The 15,662-nt window shown below is 35.2% G+C and overlaps 1 protein-coding gene across 12 annotated transcripts in view; it reads left to right on the top strand.

Annotated features, from left to right (window-relative positions):
- Msn (serine/threonine-protein kinase msn) overlaps positions 1-15,065 on the top strand; it is a 51,041-nt gene extending 35,976 nt beyond the window's left edge. For 9 of the 12 annotated variants that reach the window (XM_078184329.1, XM_078184330.1, XM_078184334.1 and 6 more), the window contains 6 exons: positions 2,429-2,581; positions 10,244-10,457; positions 11,358-11,578; positions 11,656-11,973; positions 12,057-12,356; positions 12,476-15,065. In XM_078184329.1, coding sequence (XP_078040455.1) covers positions 2,429-2,581; positions 10,244-10,457; positions 11,358-11,578; positions 11,656-11,973; positions 12,057-12,356; positions 12,476-12,559 — 1,290 coding nt within the window. In that variant the 3' untranslated portion in view covers positions 12,560-15,065. Of the gene's footprint in view, positions 1-2,428; positions 2,582-5,216; positions 5,235-10,243; positions 10,458-11,357; positions 11,579-11,655; positions 11,974-12,056; positions 12,357-12,475 lie in introns of all 12 variants that reach the window. The other 3 variants (XM_078184333.1, XM_078184341.1, XM_078184332.1) reach the window with 2 other exon arrangements.
- Positions 15,066-15,662: the final 597 nt, after the last annotated feature.

A 15,662-nucleotide genomic window follows, 5' to 3' on the forward strand; every position in this document is an offset into this window, starting at 1 on the left:
TAACAGACGTGTTAAGAGGAAAGGGGCAATCTATAATTCATATAAATATAAAACATCATCCATATTTATATTTATACACCTGCGTGTACGTATATCGACGTGTGTACACACGCAACGAGCAATCATTGACGTCGGAGACCTTACGGGATATACCGTGTCCGAGATCATCGTTTTGCATGACGCTTCTAGCGTGTGAAATATGTGTGTTTCGCGTTACTTGTGTTGCCATGACGCAGTAGCATGTGCCAAGCATGCTTCAATCTGTGTGCTGAACAGGTGTGACTCGCAACTTTGTGTTTTATTCTTGTTTATGTAATAATCGCAGATCTACAGAGACAGAGATCGACCGACGATCGTAGTCAGACCTGTTAGAGGCCGATGTCTTGAACATAGAGCATCGTTTGTTCGCCGTCGTTTGTGTATCTTAACAATCGACCAAGACGTAGCGAATACTGCAACTTTTGTAGCCGATTAAAGAAAATGCAAACGACTGTATGCTTTACAGGGTCCACTGTGTTGAACTGTTGCTCGCTGTCTTAACTCTAAAATGATTCTCCGGTTGTTGCGCTTCGTGCTTCTCTCTTTTATTTCGTGTCGCCATCGATGTCACCTGTGTATAATATTAATTCCCCTTCTCCGTGCCTTGATCGCGCTCGATCAACAAGGTCGATCGATCTTCGCGCCGTGACGATGTGTATGTTAAGTCTTAAGAGTAGCGTGATGCGAAAATAGATCGGCAAATCGGTGCTTCAAGCACTATACTTGTGTAGTCGCTGGAAGTTTGTATGTTTATGCAGATTGTGCGATACTTATTTAAGACGTTCGACATCTCACCGTTCTCATGGCAAACGCGAAGCAGAATTGTAGTTACATCGTAATCCGCATCTACACCCTCGACAATTTTGTATTGTTAGATGTTCTCGCTGAGTAGGCTGATCGAACGATTAGTTGAAGCGATCCTTGTTAATTAATCCGCACCATTTGCATGAGCTCACTTCTCATTTATGTTTTGCACTGTAGTGTATAGTTTTAAGGACAAACTTGTTTGTTGTTTTATTTTTCTTTTACTCTGTGTGTGTATGCAACAGATAAGTGTTCGTAAGTTTCGTTCTTAGCCTTACTACCGATATACATATAGGCTAGTGAAACCGATCAGATCGCTTGCGAATTTCGATCGGTGATTATCGGTCTTTTGATCGCTTCTTTGCACCATTCGCCCATCTATTTTTTTTTTACGTTTGTTCATCACACGCTTGCGTTCTTTTTTTTGTTGTTGTTGTTTAATCTTCCGATGCTACTCTGCTGGTCCAGTACCTCGTGCTCCTTCGTTCCATCGCTTTCCCGAATTATCCGGCACCCTTTGCACTTCAGTCGATTTTTCCTTTTTCAAGTTGTTTATTTCAAGTTTTCACTGTCCGGCGGCGTCAAGACCTGAATTTCTCTGAGAAAAGAAAGAAAATAAAAGAAAAGATTAAACGTTGATTGACAATATGTATTTGTTCATATCTTTTTTTGTTCTTTCACGCAATTGTCAGGATATTGTCAACTGAATGATCATATTCTATAAATCTTTGTGAATAAAAAAAGCATAATTATCTAGGTAACATTTTTCGAGATTCAAGGTCATTAATGGTTTTCTTTAAATGGGACTGTATATTTATATTATTGTTATGTGATGGCTAAAATGAGTAAGTAACAATTGCTTGTACGTCAATAAAATTTATTTAAAAGAAGACAATTTCTGCGACAGTTGAAGTCAGAAACAATTATTCTACAATTTGTTTTACTGGTTGTACATAATCTCTTTTTTCAGACTATGTCACTTAGTTCATTAGCACAGTGCGCACCTATTTTATTTTCTTAACGTATGATTCTATGTACTTTATATATCATTTGTTTATTACTTTTACGATTTCTAACACTAATTTATAAAATAGCATGAAATATTGTTACAACTGACAACATTGTTATCAGAAAAAAAATCATTAGAATTGTCCATCAGACTGTACTTCAGACTGAAATTAATTCTTATCAATATTATATTTATATTGATATTATAATAATATTATCAATATTGGAATCAATATAATACCATTTTACATCTATTACTTGGAAATAATACGATTATTCAGTTGCTTTACCTCTTACAATTGTCTATCACAATATACTACTAAAAATCTGAACAAATTTTTCAATTCCACAAAAGATAATTCCCAGCAAATTTAGTATGTCTCGACATAAATAATAATTATTCACTTGTTACATTGTGTATGAATTTACAATACGAGCTTGTATTGGCTATTTAGGATTGAAACAATCAATGATCAAAAAGAAGTTCAGGTCTTCGTCCTTCGACAGATCTTGCTAGCTGTCCGGTTTGATTTGCTATATTGACAATTGTTTCAATTGCCGGACGATTGCTTTTCAGAACCGAGAAGGTGGCGATCGGCCACGGGGCGGCGGCGGCGGGGGTGACTTCCAGAGATCGGACTCATCCCCTGGTTCCAGGCCCAGCTCAGTCCTTCCGGATCTATTAACATCATCGCCGAGCCAGCGGCAAGACAAGTCCACCAGTGAGGAGGTTAGATGTACAACAATCCTTTTACACCATTTTTTTCTTTCTCTCTCTCTCTTTCTCTTTTCTCTCTCTCTCTCTCGTACGTAGACGCGAAAGCACATACTTGCATACATATTTAGACCCGTTCAATACCATGTTCGATGCCACGTGGATCACTGGTGACCCGTGTCGTTGAACTCACGGCATTGGAACTCGTAATTTTTACAGTTTTGTTCGTTTTTGCGTTTGGTACAATTTTTGTGAAAGAATGACCACGTTGTCACGTAAGTAATCATGTAATGTACAGTGCATATAGAAGGTACATGATCATTGCAAATCTAGTTGTTTATAGTAGTGAATAGGGATGATCAGTTTTATGGAGTGTGTTTTCATAGAGTACCGTCGATTCTGATTGTATGTTACACTTTCAATCTCCTTTTCTCTGTCTCGTGGCATACTCTTGTTCTATTTTTTTTTTTAGTTTTGATTTCCTTCCTTGCACTGGTAAGGGATGAATTAGAATTCTCTACTATGGCACTCAGTTGTTTCGTTCGACGACGAACGTGTATGATCGAAAAGGTTGATTGTTGACGTTAAAGCTTGGATGAGCAACATTTTCTAGTGGACTGTCCAAGGTTTTTAGCGCATTATTCTTTACTTCTACTTGAACTTAGGTTTACGAATTTTTGCAATCACGGTGACTTCAGTCAGTCATTTATCATTTTGATGTACACTGGTTAGTATAGCTATAATATGGCAAGATTCATAGTATAATAGATGTAATAACATAAAACAAAATTGAAAATTGACAGTCGTATTTTCACAAGAAATATTCAGAGCATAAAACAATATAAAATAAAATTAATCATTTTAGTATAATTTTCTCTTCTTTATTTATATTCCATCAATTCAGAAATGAAAATATTCTCTGGGAATATTTTTTAAAATTAATGGTCAATTTTAAATTATATATTTATTTTCATCGTCTGATGAAAATTGACTACAGTAGTCAAAAATTTAGTAACAAGTAGAAGTAACGAACAGTTGTCAGGTACTTTGAGAAATGTTTAAATTAATTTGAGACAGGAATCTCGTGTTATATATACTTGGATTATTTTTCTTATATAAGATCAATCCTTTTTTATTGTACTATAAACTTGACCCAAACGAGTATGATTAAAACTCTATGATTTCTACCCCCCGCCAAAGTTTTGTTGATATTTTCTCTGACACGTTTTCTTCTATTTGAGATCCCATGCCTTGCATAACTACTTCTACCTAGCCATAGTATAGCTATTTCCGAAGTTCTTATTACGCCTCCATGTACAAATTATTTATACAGTGTGACACTTTTTTCTCATACACAAATAGTTATTATGAAGAATAACACGAAGCCGCTGAAAATTCGCACTTTAAAGTAAAATATTGAAAAGCGAATTTCATATCTATCCTAGTTTTAGTGTTATTAAATATTTTTCTACCAAAAACGAAATCATACTTTGTTCAAGTCGACTTTTGTTTCATTCAAACTTGTTCGGCATTATGTAATTATTTAACTAAAATGCAACACAGGTCTATTATACATTATAATAGATAATTTAATTTCCATCCAAAAACAATCTTAACGATCAATGAATCAACCTGTACACATCCACTGACAGTACATTACATGACGGTGTTAATTTTAATGACAACAAATGCCAAACGTTTTACAGTGATCACCAGTCACGGTTCACACGACATCGAACATTTTAAAAAGATGATCGTCTTTTGCGATATAACGTATTCTTTCGCTATAAGCACGCTTTGGCAATCTTACTGTATTCACTTTGCCATTTCCACCATGGAGTTATTTGCCAATAAAAATGCTTTGCTAGAGAAAAGGTGGGAACAATGGAAATCATCGACACAGCTTTTGCACTGTTCGGTTGATAGGAATTTACCGTTGCATTGCCAAAATTTATCTGTAAAAAAATGTTAGACAATAATAACTTTCAAGAATACGGAGCTAACATTTGTGAATCAATGTTATATCAAACAATTGTAATATTAATGAACTTGTAAATATATTTCAATTTTTTATTGGCAAAGGTGTCAAGAGACATTGTTATCAGTTATTGTAACTGACCATCAACGTTGAATTCCGCAAATGTTTTAACATTAAAGCAGATTATTAAATTTACAAAGCATTACATCAAATTTTGTACAATATAATAATTTATATAATATCCTGTATTATCTAATGATAGTTGTAAATAAGATTTAAAAGTTGTCATTAAATTTCTTATATTAAAAAACAAATTTGGTAAAATGTTATCAGTCAGAATAGTGTTGGTAGCTTCGATGAAATCCGCTGTCCATCGTCTTTTCTAATCACGTTGCCAGTACCGAGCTTATAAGAAGGAAATACGCACCTGAATTCAAATAGCGCGAGCGTGCTCCCCTTTTTCTGCAATACGTCTCATCCCTTTCCCTCTATTCTGTTTTTTTTTTCATGGCACTTCAATATAAATACAATACGTGTCTTGATCGAGATATACGATCTTCTGAACATCATCATCTATATATTCAGTTATTGGCTGCGCTTATCGATTTGAACCCTTCGAAGCGTTCACTATTTATAGAACGCCGATGACACTGAATTGTTTATTCTCTGCAGGGTGGGGTAAGACGAGAGGTACTGTCGAATAGGAAGCAATTCTACGAGCGAGAACAAAGGAAAAAATTTGCAATACATTTTTTCATACGAAGCTTAACTTTCTGCGATACCGAATTTAAAAATTTCCACAACGAGCCTGTGTTTGAGTATGCTTTTGCACACGCTTCTATTATTATTAATCGCTTTTGTTATCCCTGAGAGACGGTATTTGATTGGCTAGATGATTTCACTTTTGTTGTCTTCTTTCTTCTATTAGATTCATCAAGTATATTCTATTTATGATAATTTAATTTCAATGTGTTCAATTTATATGATGAACATAGTGCTGAGAAAGTAATTGTTTTCATCTAAGAAAGATATTAATATAAGAATAATAATAATAATAATAATAATTTCTAGTCATATTTCTTGTTGAGAATGTAAAATTTTTATATTTGTTGATAAAAATTAATTTGCATTTTTATACGCTCTCAAAATTACCAAAAGCAAGACGAATTATTATCAATACTGTTAATTTTTTATATACGATATTTATTTATTCCTGTAACAAATATGTAAATAATTTGTTTCATAATCATTTGTAGTAGCGCTGTATTATTACTGTTTCACTCTTGTTTTGCCACTATTGTCTTTACTTTTTGTTAGTAGATATAGAAAGCAATGGCCAGACAATTGTTAGCTAACCGGTATCTGAAAGCACAGGTAATCAGGATTGATTCTCTCGAACACAAAGCTTCATATGAAAAAGTGTTTTTGACATTTTTAACTTATTTTTGCATGATCAAATTGCCTTGAGTCTAATTGTACAACGTAATCTATCCGTTTCTATTGGTTAGGTATGATTTAAATAAGCCCAAATAGTAGAACGAAACTCCATTTATATGTTCACATTCGGAGATCATTATTGTACATATTTGGATGAAAAAGTTGTTTTTTTTTATACTGATTTTGTACATTTGTTAACAATAACGTGTATCGCAAAGTATCAAATTATTAAGTTCTTTTTAAGCAAATCAAAAATCATTTAAATTCATATTAGATACGAAATCTCTATGACAATGGAAATTAGTATAAAATTTTGCATTTTAATAATAATATTGAAAACATAACAGATAAGCAAATAAATTTGCAATAGTAACTTCATACTATTTTCATCAATTTTATTTATCGATGAATTAATGTTTTATCAGCACAATAAATTATGTAATTGCGCATTCAACGTAAATTTATAGAGACCTAAGGGTTCGAGTAAATAATACTAGAGTAAATACAAGGTGTCCCAACAATGTCTAACAATCCGGTAATGAGAGATACCTGAGGCCATTTCAAGAAACATTTTCCTTTACAAGAATTTTCTCCTTGGTATCGTTTATGATTTATGAATGAAAAACATTGACCAATGAGGGGCAAGTATCATTGACGTGAGTCAGCCGAGCCAATAGGTAGAATTTGGCTTCGCGCGCTCGTTGGTTCTGTGCCTCGCGTCAGCTGCGTTCGCTTCTCATTGGCTCAATGTTTTTCCTTAATAACTTGTAAACGATTCCTCGGAAAAAATTTTTGAAAAGGAAAAACTTGTTTGAAATGATTACAGGTATCTCCCACTATCAAATTGTTAGATATTTTTGGATAACCCTGTATAATTGAAACGAACAGATCCAAACGAATGGAATCGAAAGAAATATAAATTGCAAGTAATTGACATTCAGATAAATGGAGTTCGAACGAATGAAATTGAGATAAACGAGTTTTCCTATAACGAATAGGGAAATCGATTAGGAGAATTAATGCAGCATAGTCAGAGTCCACAGAGTTCGATGAACGAAGCCAATAAATACGTGCGTAGATATGTACCGTGTATGTTACTGTGTTTACCCGCGAACTTGATCGGACTTTTGCATTCATCGCCAAACACGATTTAGCAAATCGTTTTATAAGATGTAACGAAGAAAATACATAATTAACGAAAGAAACGTAATAATGCTAATTGTCAAGTTGAAGGGTTTACACATAGGACGCCTCTTGCTTTGTGTTAAGTACCTTGTGAATGCTTTGCTTTATAGTCTTCTACGTCTGACAACTTACTAAAGCGAATATACAGTATAGTATTCTGTGATGATCGGATCTTGTGATGATCGTTTTAGTGCAGTCAGCCCGAGCAATATACATATTATATGTATACGTAGACGTGTAGAGTGTCGTTAATTTAAAGAGAAGTCAATGGTTTCTCTGCAATCGTCGAAGCCTCGGCGATCATTTATTTATATCTCACGTACAGGTAGTCTCCTCGACAGGTAATCAGCACAGAGGAAACGTGCGTAGGAGTCAACGACGCCACTTGAAATTTAATTTTGAATTTAAAAACTAACTTTTCAACTTTTTGATAAAATTATTGGTCGTTAGTTAGTTCATTGAAGAACAAAAATCGATTTTATCATCGTGACAATTCGTTCGTCATAAATTGTTAACTTAATTACAATTTTGTCAGTAGCGATTTTCATAGTCAACAATTTAAATTTGTATATAGATAGACAGTTGGCAGAACTAATTTTGAAAAGCGAGATACAGATAGAAGTTGTTCATCGAAATTCTATCACGAACTAAGTCGATTTATCGATAGTTAGTGGAAAAGGCCACCCAGATCTTATATATCTTAATCGAAGGACAATCTTTTAGATTAAAAGCATTCTAGTGTTGACGATTATCTCGTTTAGCATTCAAGCTGATATATTTAATTTTATTAATCCAATAATCGATATAGTATTTCTCGTAATTAGATAGATCTCATTAATTCTCCACATTCCAGTATCAGAAATAAAAGTAACATAAAAAGACGTAGCATCAGATTTTATTGATAAAAATACTGATGTATGCAATTTAAACGACAAAAATTCGCGTCATGTAAAGTCGCGTCCGCACCGCTTGACTACTGTTACATTTTAATACGCAGTTCTACAAAACTTTACGGAAAACAATGTTGCAGAGCCAAGAATTCGGTGAGAATGCGACTTAATGTATCGCAGTTTTACTTTCTTTTGAATTTCCAACTTTTAACAGACGTTCTTTATAGACCTCTGCGCACCGGACACGAAAATCTTTTACTATTTCATTAATAGTAGACTCGGATCATTCTACATTATTTAAAAATCAACTGCAAACTTCTTTGATAAATGTCTGCCTATTTATTACTTAACTCTTGGATGGTTCAATTGAATTCACCTTGACATAGTTACAAACGTTCCAACTAAATTCTGTTCCAGTAGTCATTTGAAATCACGAGCTACTTCTATCGAACCGTGATGTGAATGAGAAAAATACGTAAAATAATAATTAACATATTTTCAAAACATTGAACGAGTTAAAGCGTCCTACTTCGAAGTGGTAACGTTGCATTCCTGTTTAAAAAAACGAGTTTATAGGCGGAAAGGAGAATTTGCCAATTCGTATTCGATGCCAGAGATGTGAAAAAAACGCGGCTCGTTAAAAGTTCGAAGTCGAAGTATGCGTTGAAATATCGGAAACATTCAAAAAACTTGGCTCGGGATAACCGTGCCGACAGCGTAACCCGCACAGTTTGCCGAGCTGTTTAATTAATTGCGAATAGTTTACGCATTGCGTCCCTCTGTATATTGCGAGAATCCGCGCAAGCGGTCACAATGCGTTTGTCAGCGTGACTAATTCAGGATTCTGTTGTGTGTTGTGGGACACGTGGGAGCTCTAATCCGAAGGGCAGGGCCCTATCTACTGACCATCCCAATCCCAATACTAATTGCAATGTAAGTATTCATTTATCCATTTATACTTCAGTGTCGCTTTGTCTCCTCTCATGAGAATGTTCCTGATATATTATAGACGAAAACTAAAGAAAAAAAAAAAATATATATACAAAAAGCAAAACAAACAATAATATTAAAACAAGCAACACGACGAACTTCTCCCAAACCTCTTTTTTTTCTGTCTGTGTTTAACTTTTCGATCTCTTCGTTCGAGTAATACCGCGAGGAATGTCGATCTCCTGAATGCTACTCTCTTCACCTTACTTTTGGTTTCTGGGCTCTCTTGTTTTGGTATCAGTGAACGAACCTCCCAGCACGATCGAGATTTTATACTTTGTTGGATCACGCTCTGTACAATCTCGTACTTCTCTTACTTATTGAACACGTAGGAGGAAGATAAATAAATCTCACGAGAAACTCCTGATCGTTTGAAATACATTTATTAACACTGGTTGCACCAATGAGTAATCCGTTATTGTTTGATTCATAGATGCTTGTTGTTAACATTAGACCTAACGTATTGTAGACGGAAGAGACGAGTTAATGTCTTCCCATAAGGGTGAATGACATTTTTTAATATGATCATTAAAATGCGGACTTTTATGCAGAATTAAAATTGTCCGTATTCATCGCAATTCTTTTCTTAATAATTTTAATGACTTGGTAATAATACAATATATTTTTTTTAAATTCTCTAAATATTTTTAATATTTTGAGATTGGTCAAATAATTTTTCTTACTGACTGCCGTCCACGATATGTTAATTTGTATATTTCACATTAAGAGAGTTAAGAAAAGATTACTCATTGGTACACTGGTTGATAGAGGAGAAACATACTGTTGATTTTTCGATGATTTTCTACGACTCTTAGTGAAAAAAGTCGATTTTGTGCTTCAGCTTGTGTGATTTTGTTCTGTCTCTTGCACCCGGTCCGTGTAGTACCGTACCAATGATTTTCTGTTCGTGTAACAATTTGTTTGTGGTAATATGTGTATGATTTTATGGTTGCAACGTTCTGTTCTACTCTTCTACAGTTGACTCGTGTTCGGTTTCGTTTACTTCTCGTTCTGCATGCGACACTTCATACATTCTTCTATTTCCATTAATTTCTTCTCGATTCACTGTCGATTTACCATCACTCTGTTTGTTTCGTATTTGTTGGTTTACAGTAACATACACACCATCCTCGATAGTGTCTAATTTCTGGTCGCGAGACACCCATGCGCGAGACTGAAAGTGATTTTTCGTTGCAGTATCGACAAGCGGTTAAATCACCACCCCCGTTTGCGCTCCAACAGAAGCAGAGATCATTCCTGACCTTCGGTTTCGGTGCTGGACCGGCCAGGAGGGAGTCACATGTAAACGTTAACGTGACACCGACCAGCCATGATCTTGCGTCCGATACACCTGAGATTCGCAAATACAAGAAACGTTTCAACAGCGAGATACTCTGCGCTGCGCTGTGGGGTAGGCATACCGTGGAAATCTCACCGGGACATCACGTTTACCTTTTCATCAGCCATTAACACTAAGCCTTCTCAGCTGTTCAAAATGACTGGTTACACATTTGATACATTAGAGTTGTTGAAATTATAAAGACTTTAATAGAAAATCATTGCGTCCGTATTTTAATGCATGCATACGCTATAATAAAAATGGTGAACAGTCTGAATACATTTAGTCTTGTCATCGTTATGTAACCGCAGATACCAGCCACATTTACTGCTCGGTAGGTTTAGTGCTAAACCATGTGTGGGCAACCAAAATGCGGAAATGAGTTTGAAACATTAATGAGGACACCGCTATGCAAGTTTAAAGAGGTGGTGAAGCTTAAGTATATTTATGGCATGTTAACCGTTTGAGTGCCAAGGAGCGATTTTGCGCTTCTTCTGTGTCGCTCGAACAGTGCTAGAAAGGACAGTAAAAGAATGGATTTTAATTTCAGTCGAACATTTGAAAAAAATACAGCTTACCGTATAGAGCAGAAAACAGTGAAAAACGGTTCCTTGGCACTTTTGGACGAGAAAACAGCAAAAAATATAAAAATGATCACTCGGTTACGCGATTGCCCACACAAGAATTGCGAATTTTTAATCAAAATTCGTTCTTAAAATCATTTTATAATGATATTACTGTAACTAAATGATTCTTTACTGGCACTTAATTAAATAATTTGTCTAAAATATTTTGCTATCTTCCTAATCTCTTCAACATTTTTAATACTATTTTTTCGACAAAACAGTATCTTTCTGTAAATTTTAAAAGATTAATAAAAGTCTGATTGAAGTGCTGAATAATTGATCATTTAGTTACTGAAGTTTTGACGTAATTGTGCATTCATGATCTATTGCATTTTGATTCTCGCAGGAGTAAATCTATTAATTGGCACCGAGAATGGCCTTATGCTATTAGATCGAAGTGGTCAGGGTAAAGTGTATCAGTTGATAAGCAGAAGACGGTTTCAACAAATGGAAGTTCTCGAGGGCCAGAACATTTTGGTTACAATTAGTGGAAAGAAGAATCGAGTACGGGTATATTATCTTTCCTGGCTGAAGAGTAAGATTCTACGAACCGACGGTCACAGCGACGTAAGATTTTCATTTTATTCCCATAAACTATCAGTGATATTAATTCAGATTAAAAATGTTCGATTTCTATATTTCAGCAAGTGGAGCGGCGAAATGGTTGGATCAACGTCGGTGATCTTCAAGGAGCGGTGCATTTCAAAATAGTTAAATACGAGAGAATAAAGTTCCTCGTTATTGCGCTGAAAGATTCCATAGAAATTTATGCCTGGGCGCCAAAGCCTTACCATAAGTTTATGGCGTTTAAGTCGTTCGGTGAGCTCGCACATAGACCGCTTCTTGTCGACCTCACCATAGAAGAAGGCACAAGGTTGAAAGTTATTTATGGCAGCGCTGATGGTTTCCATGCCGTTGACTTGGATTCGGCTACGGTTTATGATATTTATTTGCCAAAACACGTAAGAGCAGTTCAGTTACATAATTCTCAAAACATTTATTATATATTTTACTCTTTTTATTGACGCTTTCTGTTTCATTACAGACTCAGGGACCTATTTGCCCACACTGTATCGTTGCGTTACCAAACAGTAATGGTATGCAGTTACTACTATGTTACGATAACGAAGGTGTATATGTCAACACATACGGTAGAGTTTCCAAGACAATGGTCCTTCAATGGGGTGAAATGCCCACGAGTGTTGCTTACATAGGCACGGGACAAATAATGGGCTGGGGCAATAAGGCGATTGAGATTAGGAGTGTAGAAAGTGGACACCTCGACGGTGTATTCATGCACAAGAAAGCTCAACGGCTCAAGTTCCTTTGCGAGCGTAATGATAAGGTTCGTAAACCTGAGCGTTTATTGTTCGAGAATTGTCCCAATTTAACGCAATATTAATTTTTGCACATTTCTGAAGAAACAATTACTCATTTTATATAATTTCGTGTTTTGTGTTTCAGGTATTTTTCTCGTCAGCAAAAGGCGGAAGTTCGTGTCAGATTTACTTCATGACATTAAATAAACCTGGCATGGCTAACTGGTGATCCCGAATGAGGCCAAATCTGGCCGTAAAATTACCGACGCGTATAACGAAAACAGAAAATCAACTGCGTGTATCAGGATCTGCATTTTCCACATTCATGTTAACTCGTTTCTCACTGCCAAGATTAAACAACGCCATGGGAGAGAAAAAATTTGTTCAGCGTAGTCGGCATCATAATAATAATAATATTAATAATCAGTGTCATTCTCAATTTTCTTACAATCGTCGTTGTCATCATCGTCATCGTCACCGTTACCGTCATCATCACCGCCATCGACACCGGCTTCATCTCCATCGCCATCGTCATCATCATCACCGAACCCGACACCATCATCATCACCATCACCATCATCGCCATCGTCATCGACACCACTACCACCACAACCACGACAACAAGCATCGTTGTTTCTCTGAACAAGACCTTTATGATCAGTATCAACACTTTTGCTCGAGTAATTGCACATCAATTGATAGAAACGAGAGCTATTATGGAAAGAAATCTCGGCACCATCTCCGACAGTTTTTACAGAGAACGCAAGGGACACTAGCATTTGTAAATCTTCTTATAAAGAAATTTCTGTGCTTTTTTAACCGTACACCTTTCGTAGTACGGCTAAGCGCATGAAACAGCACAGATTTTTTAAGAAAAGATGGTTCCTCCCTTGTACCGGTGTCCCATTACGTAGAAGAAAGTAAGTAGGAACGAAGAGTATGCACAAAATTCCCTTGACACTTTTGTAATAAGGTTCATTTATCCTTTCGTCATTGTTTCGGTACTTATAAACATTACAAGTCCTACCTTATACATTGGAAGGCCGGTCAATTTCGAGAAAAAGCGTTCAATGATAGATATCCAGAAAATAATCACAAATGGATTGTATTGAATTGAGAATTTTCCTGCAGTACAGTAATTCCTTCGAAAGTAAATGGCGAAGTAGTCAACGTTAACGATTCGGAATAGTATCACATTATTATACCATACTATTGTCGTAGACGCAAGAAATTGTGCAATATCGATGCTTTGATCTGTACAAACATGAAGACCTTCCGAAATAAGTTTTTAATGAGTAGCTAAACTTTTTTATGATAACTGAGACTACGTAAAATGTTTTGATAGCTCCAAGTGCAGACACACGAGCAAAATTGCAGTATGAATGAGTGTTTGCGTTTTGTGCCGAAGGTGGAACTATAGAGAGACAGAGAGAAAGAAAGAGAGAGAGAGATTAAAGTCGCGCGCGCGTAGATGTGCATGTGCGTTTGTGAGAAAGTGAGCGAGTGATAAAGAGAGAGAAAGAGAGAGAAAAAGAAGAAAAGAAAGAGAGGGAGAGAAACTAGGAGCGGTGAAGTATATAATGAATACGTTTTTTCTTTTTTTAAATAAATTCAATTGAATATTATATTTTTCTTTCTTATAAGTACGTTCGATGCAATAATTACATGCTTATAAGCGGTTATTTGATATATACAGTTAATTATAATTACGTATATTAGGGCACGAAATTTGTGTTATGGAAGTCTTCTGAACAGTAGAATTACTTTATTTTCGCGGATGAAGTATTGCGAAAGTAACAGTGAATTGGAAATGGTATAATTCGAATTAACATTAAGGAAAGTAGCAGCTAATGTTACGAATTGTATAGTTCTCGATAGAAAAGGGACATGTACGTTGATTCCTGCGATTCGAGATCACGGCGATGATGATACGACGGTAGGACACACGGCCCCGAGACGTGTGTCAGTGGCAAGTAAATACATTTTTATTGAGACTTTTGCAACATGTGTAGCAGAAAGATGACAAAAAACATTTTTATTTTTAAGGTATTTACAGACATAGTATCTTAAGATTGTTTTACACTCTCTACTTTGTGGTGTATGCTTGTATTGGTAGTCATGGCGTCGTTTATTCTTGACAATTAACATAGGCGACCGCAGAAGCGCCTTCGGCTTTTATAAAGAATTTATAACTTAATAAGGCAATGCGCACAGGAAAAGGATAGTCTTCCTCTTCCTACCTTTTTATACATTCGAGTCGTACGCGAATCGAAATATATTATTCATCCCGCGAGGTCGTTATTTTGTGTATTGAGAAACTTAACGAAAAATTCGCAAGTAACAGAACACTCCTGTTGATCGATATATAAATATATATTATGACTGATTACATTTGAATTACGTCACTTGTAACTATTATAGAGCATAGGAACAAATTGTAATGTGCTCAAAGAGGTTGTCAGCGCTCCGAACGATTAATTAACTGAACGGGTACATACCACATATTAACATGTACATCGTTGTAGAATTTACGTTTACAAGACGAATGGACGTTTTTTTCACAGAACTGTCTGCTAAAGCTGATTTTAGTTTGAACTGTTCGACGTGGAATCCAAGGAGATTTCTCAAGATATTTGCATTGTAACAGTAATAGAATTTATATTACATTTTTTTAAGTCTATATGTGTCAGTATGGTGTAAATTTTAAATAAATATGAATTATATATTGTATCACACTCGACAGGCGAATATAATTCGTGTTTATGTGTAATAATCATATTTAGGCGTGGTAACTAATCGAGAAATCGTCGAACTTACCAATTATCGTTCGTATTTATGTTTATTCGAGACATGACAAATTTATAGCAATAATGCATCAACGAAATCAATTTTTTGAATTTTTTAAGAGACCGCATTATGGATTATTTATTCATATACAAATTAGGATGGACCTTAGCCATACATGACAAAAATTCATTATTACATTTTTTGGGGTATTTATGTGCAGAACTTGAAAATTAATTTTTGTAATTCGTTTTTTTCGATTGTCCCAAATTGTTGCTATTCGTGTTTATTCATGATTGAATTTGTTTTTTTTACGGTCATGGGCAATATATGAAGAAAATGTAAGATCACTTAGAGAAATGTCATGACCTATTACAATTACAAAAAGTTATGGTCTATGTTTTGAAGTTATATTCACTTCGTTAAATAGCATAATGCTTGTGTAAGAAATTTTTTCATGTACTCATAAATAACGACGACATTTCCATTTTTTCTTTTTTAACATATATAATATACATCACCATATACGATATAATAATCCGCCATAT

The sequence above is a fragment of the Augochlora pura genome, chromosome 6 (assembly GCF_028453695.1).
Source record: "Augochlora pura isolate Apur16 chromosome 6, APUR_v2.2.1, whole genome shotgun sequence".
NCBI lineage: Eukaryota > Metazoa > Arthropoda > Insecta > Hymenoptera > Halictidae > Augochlora > Augochlora pura.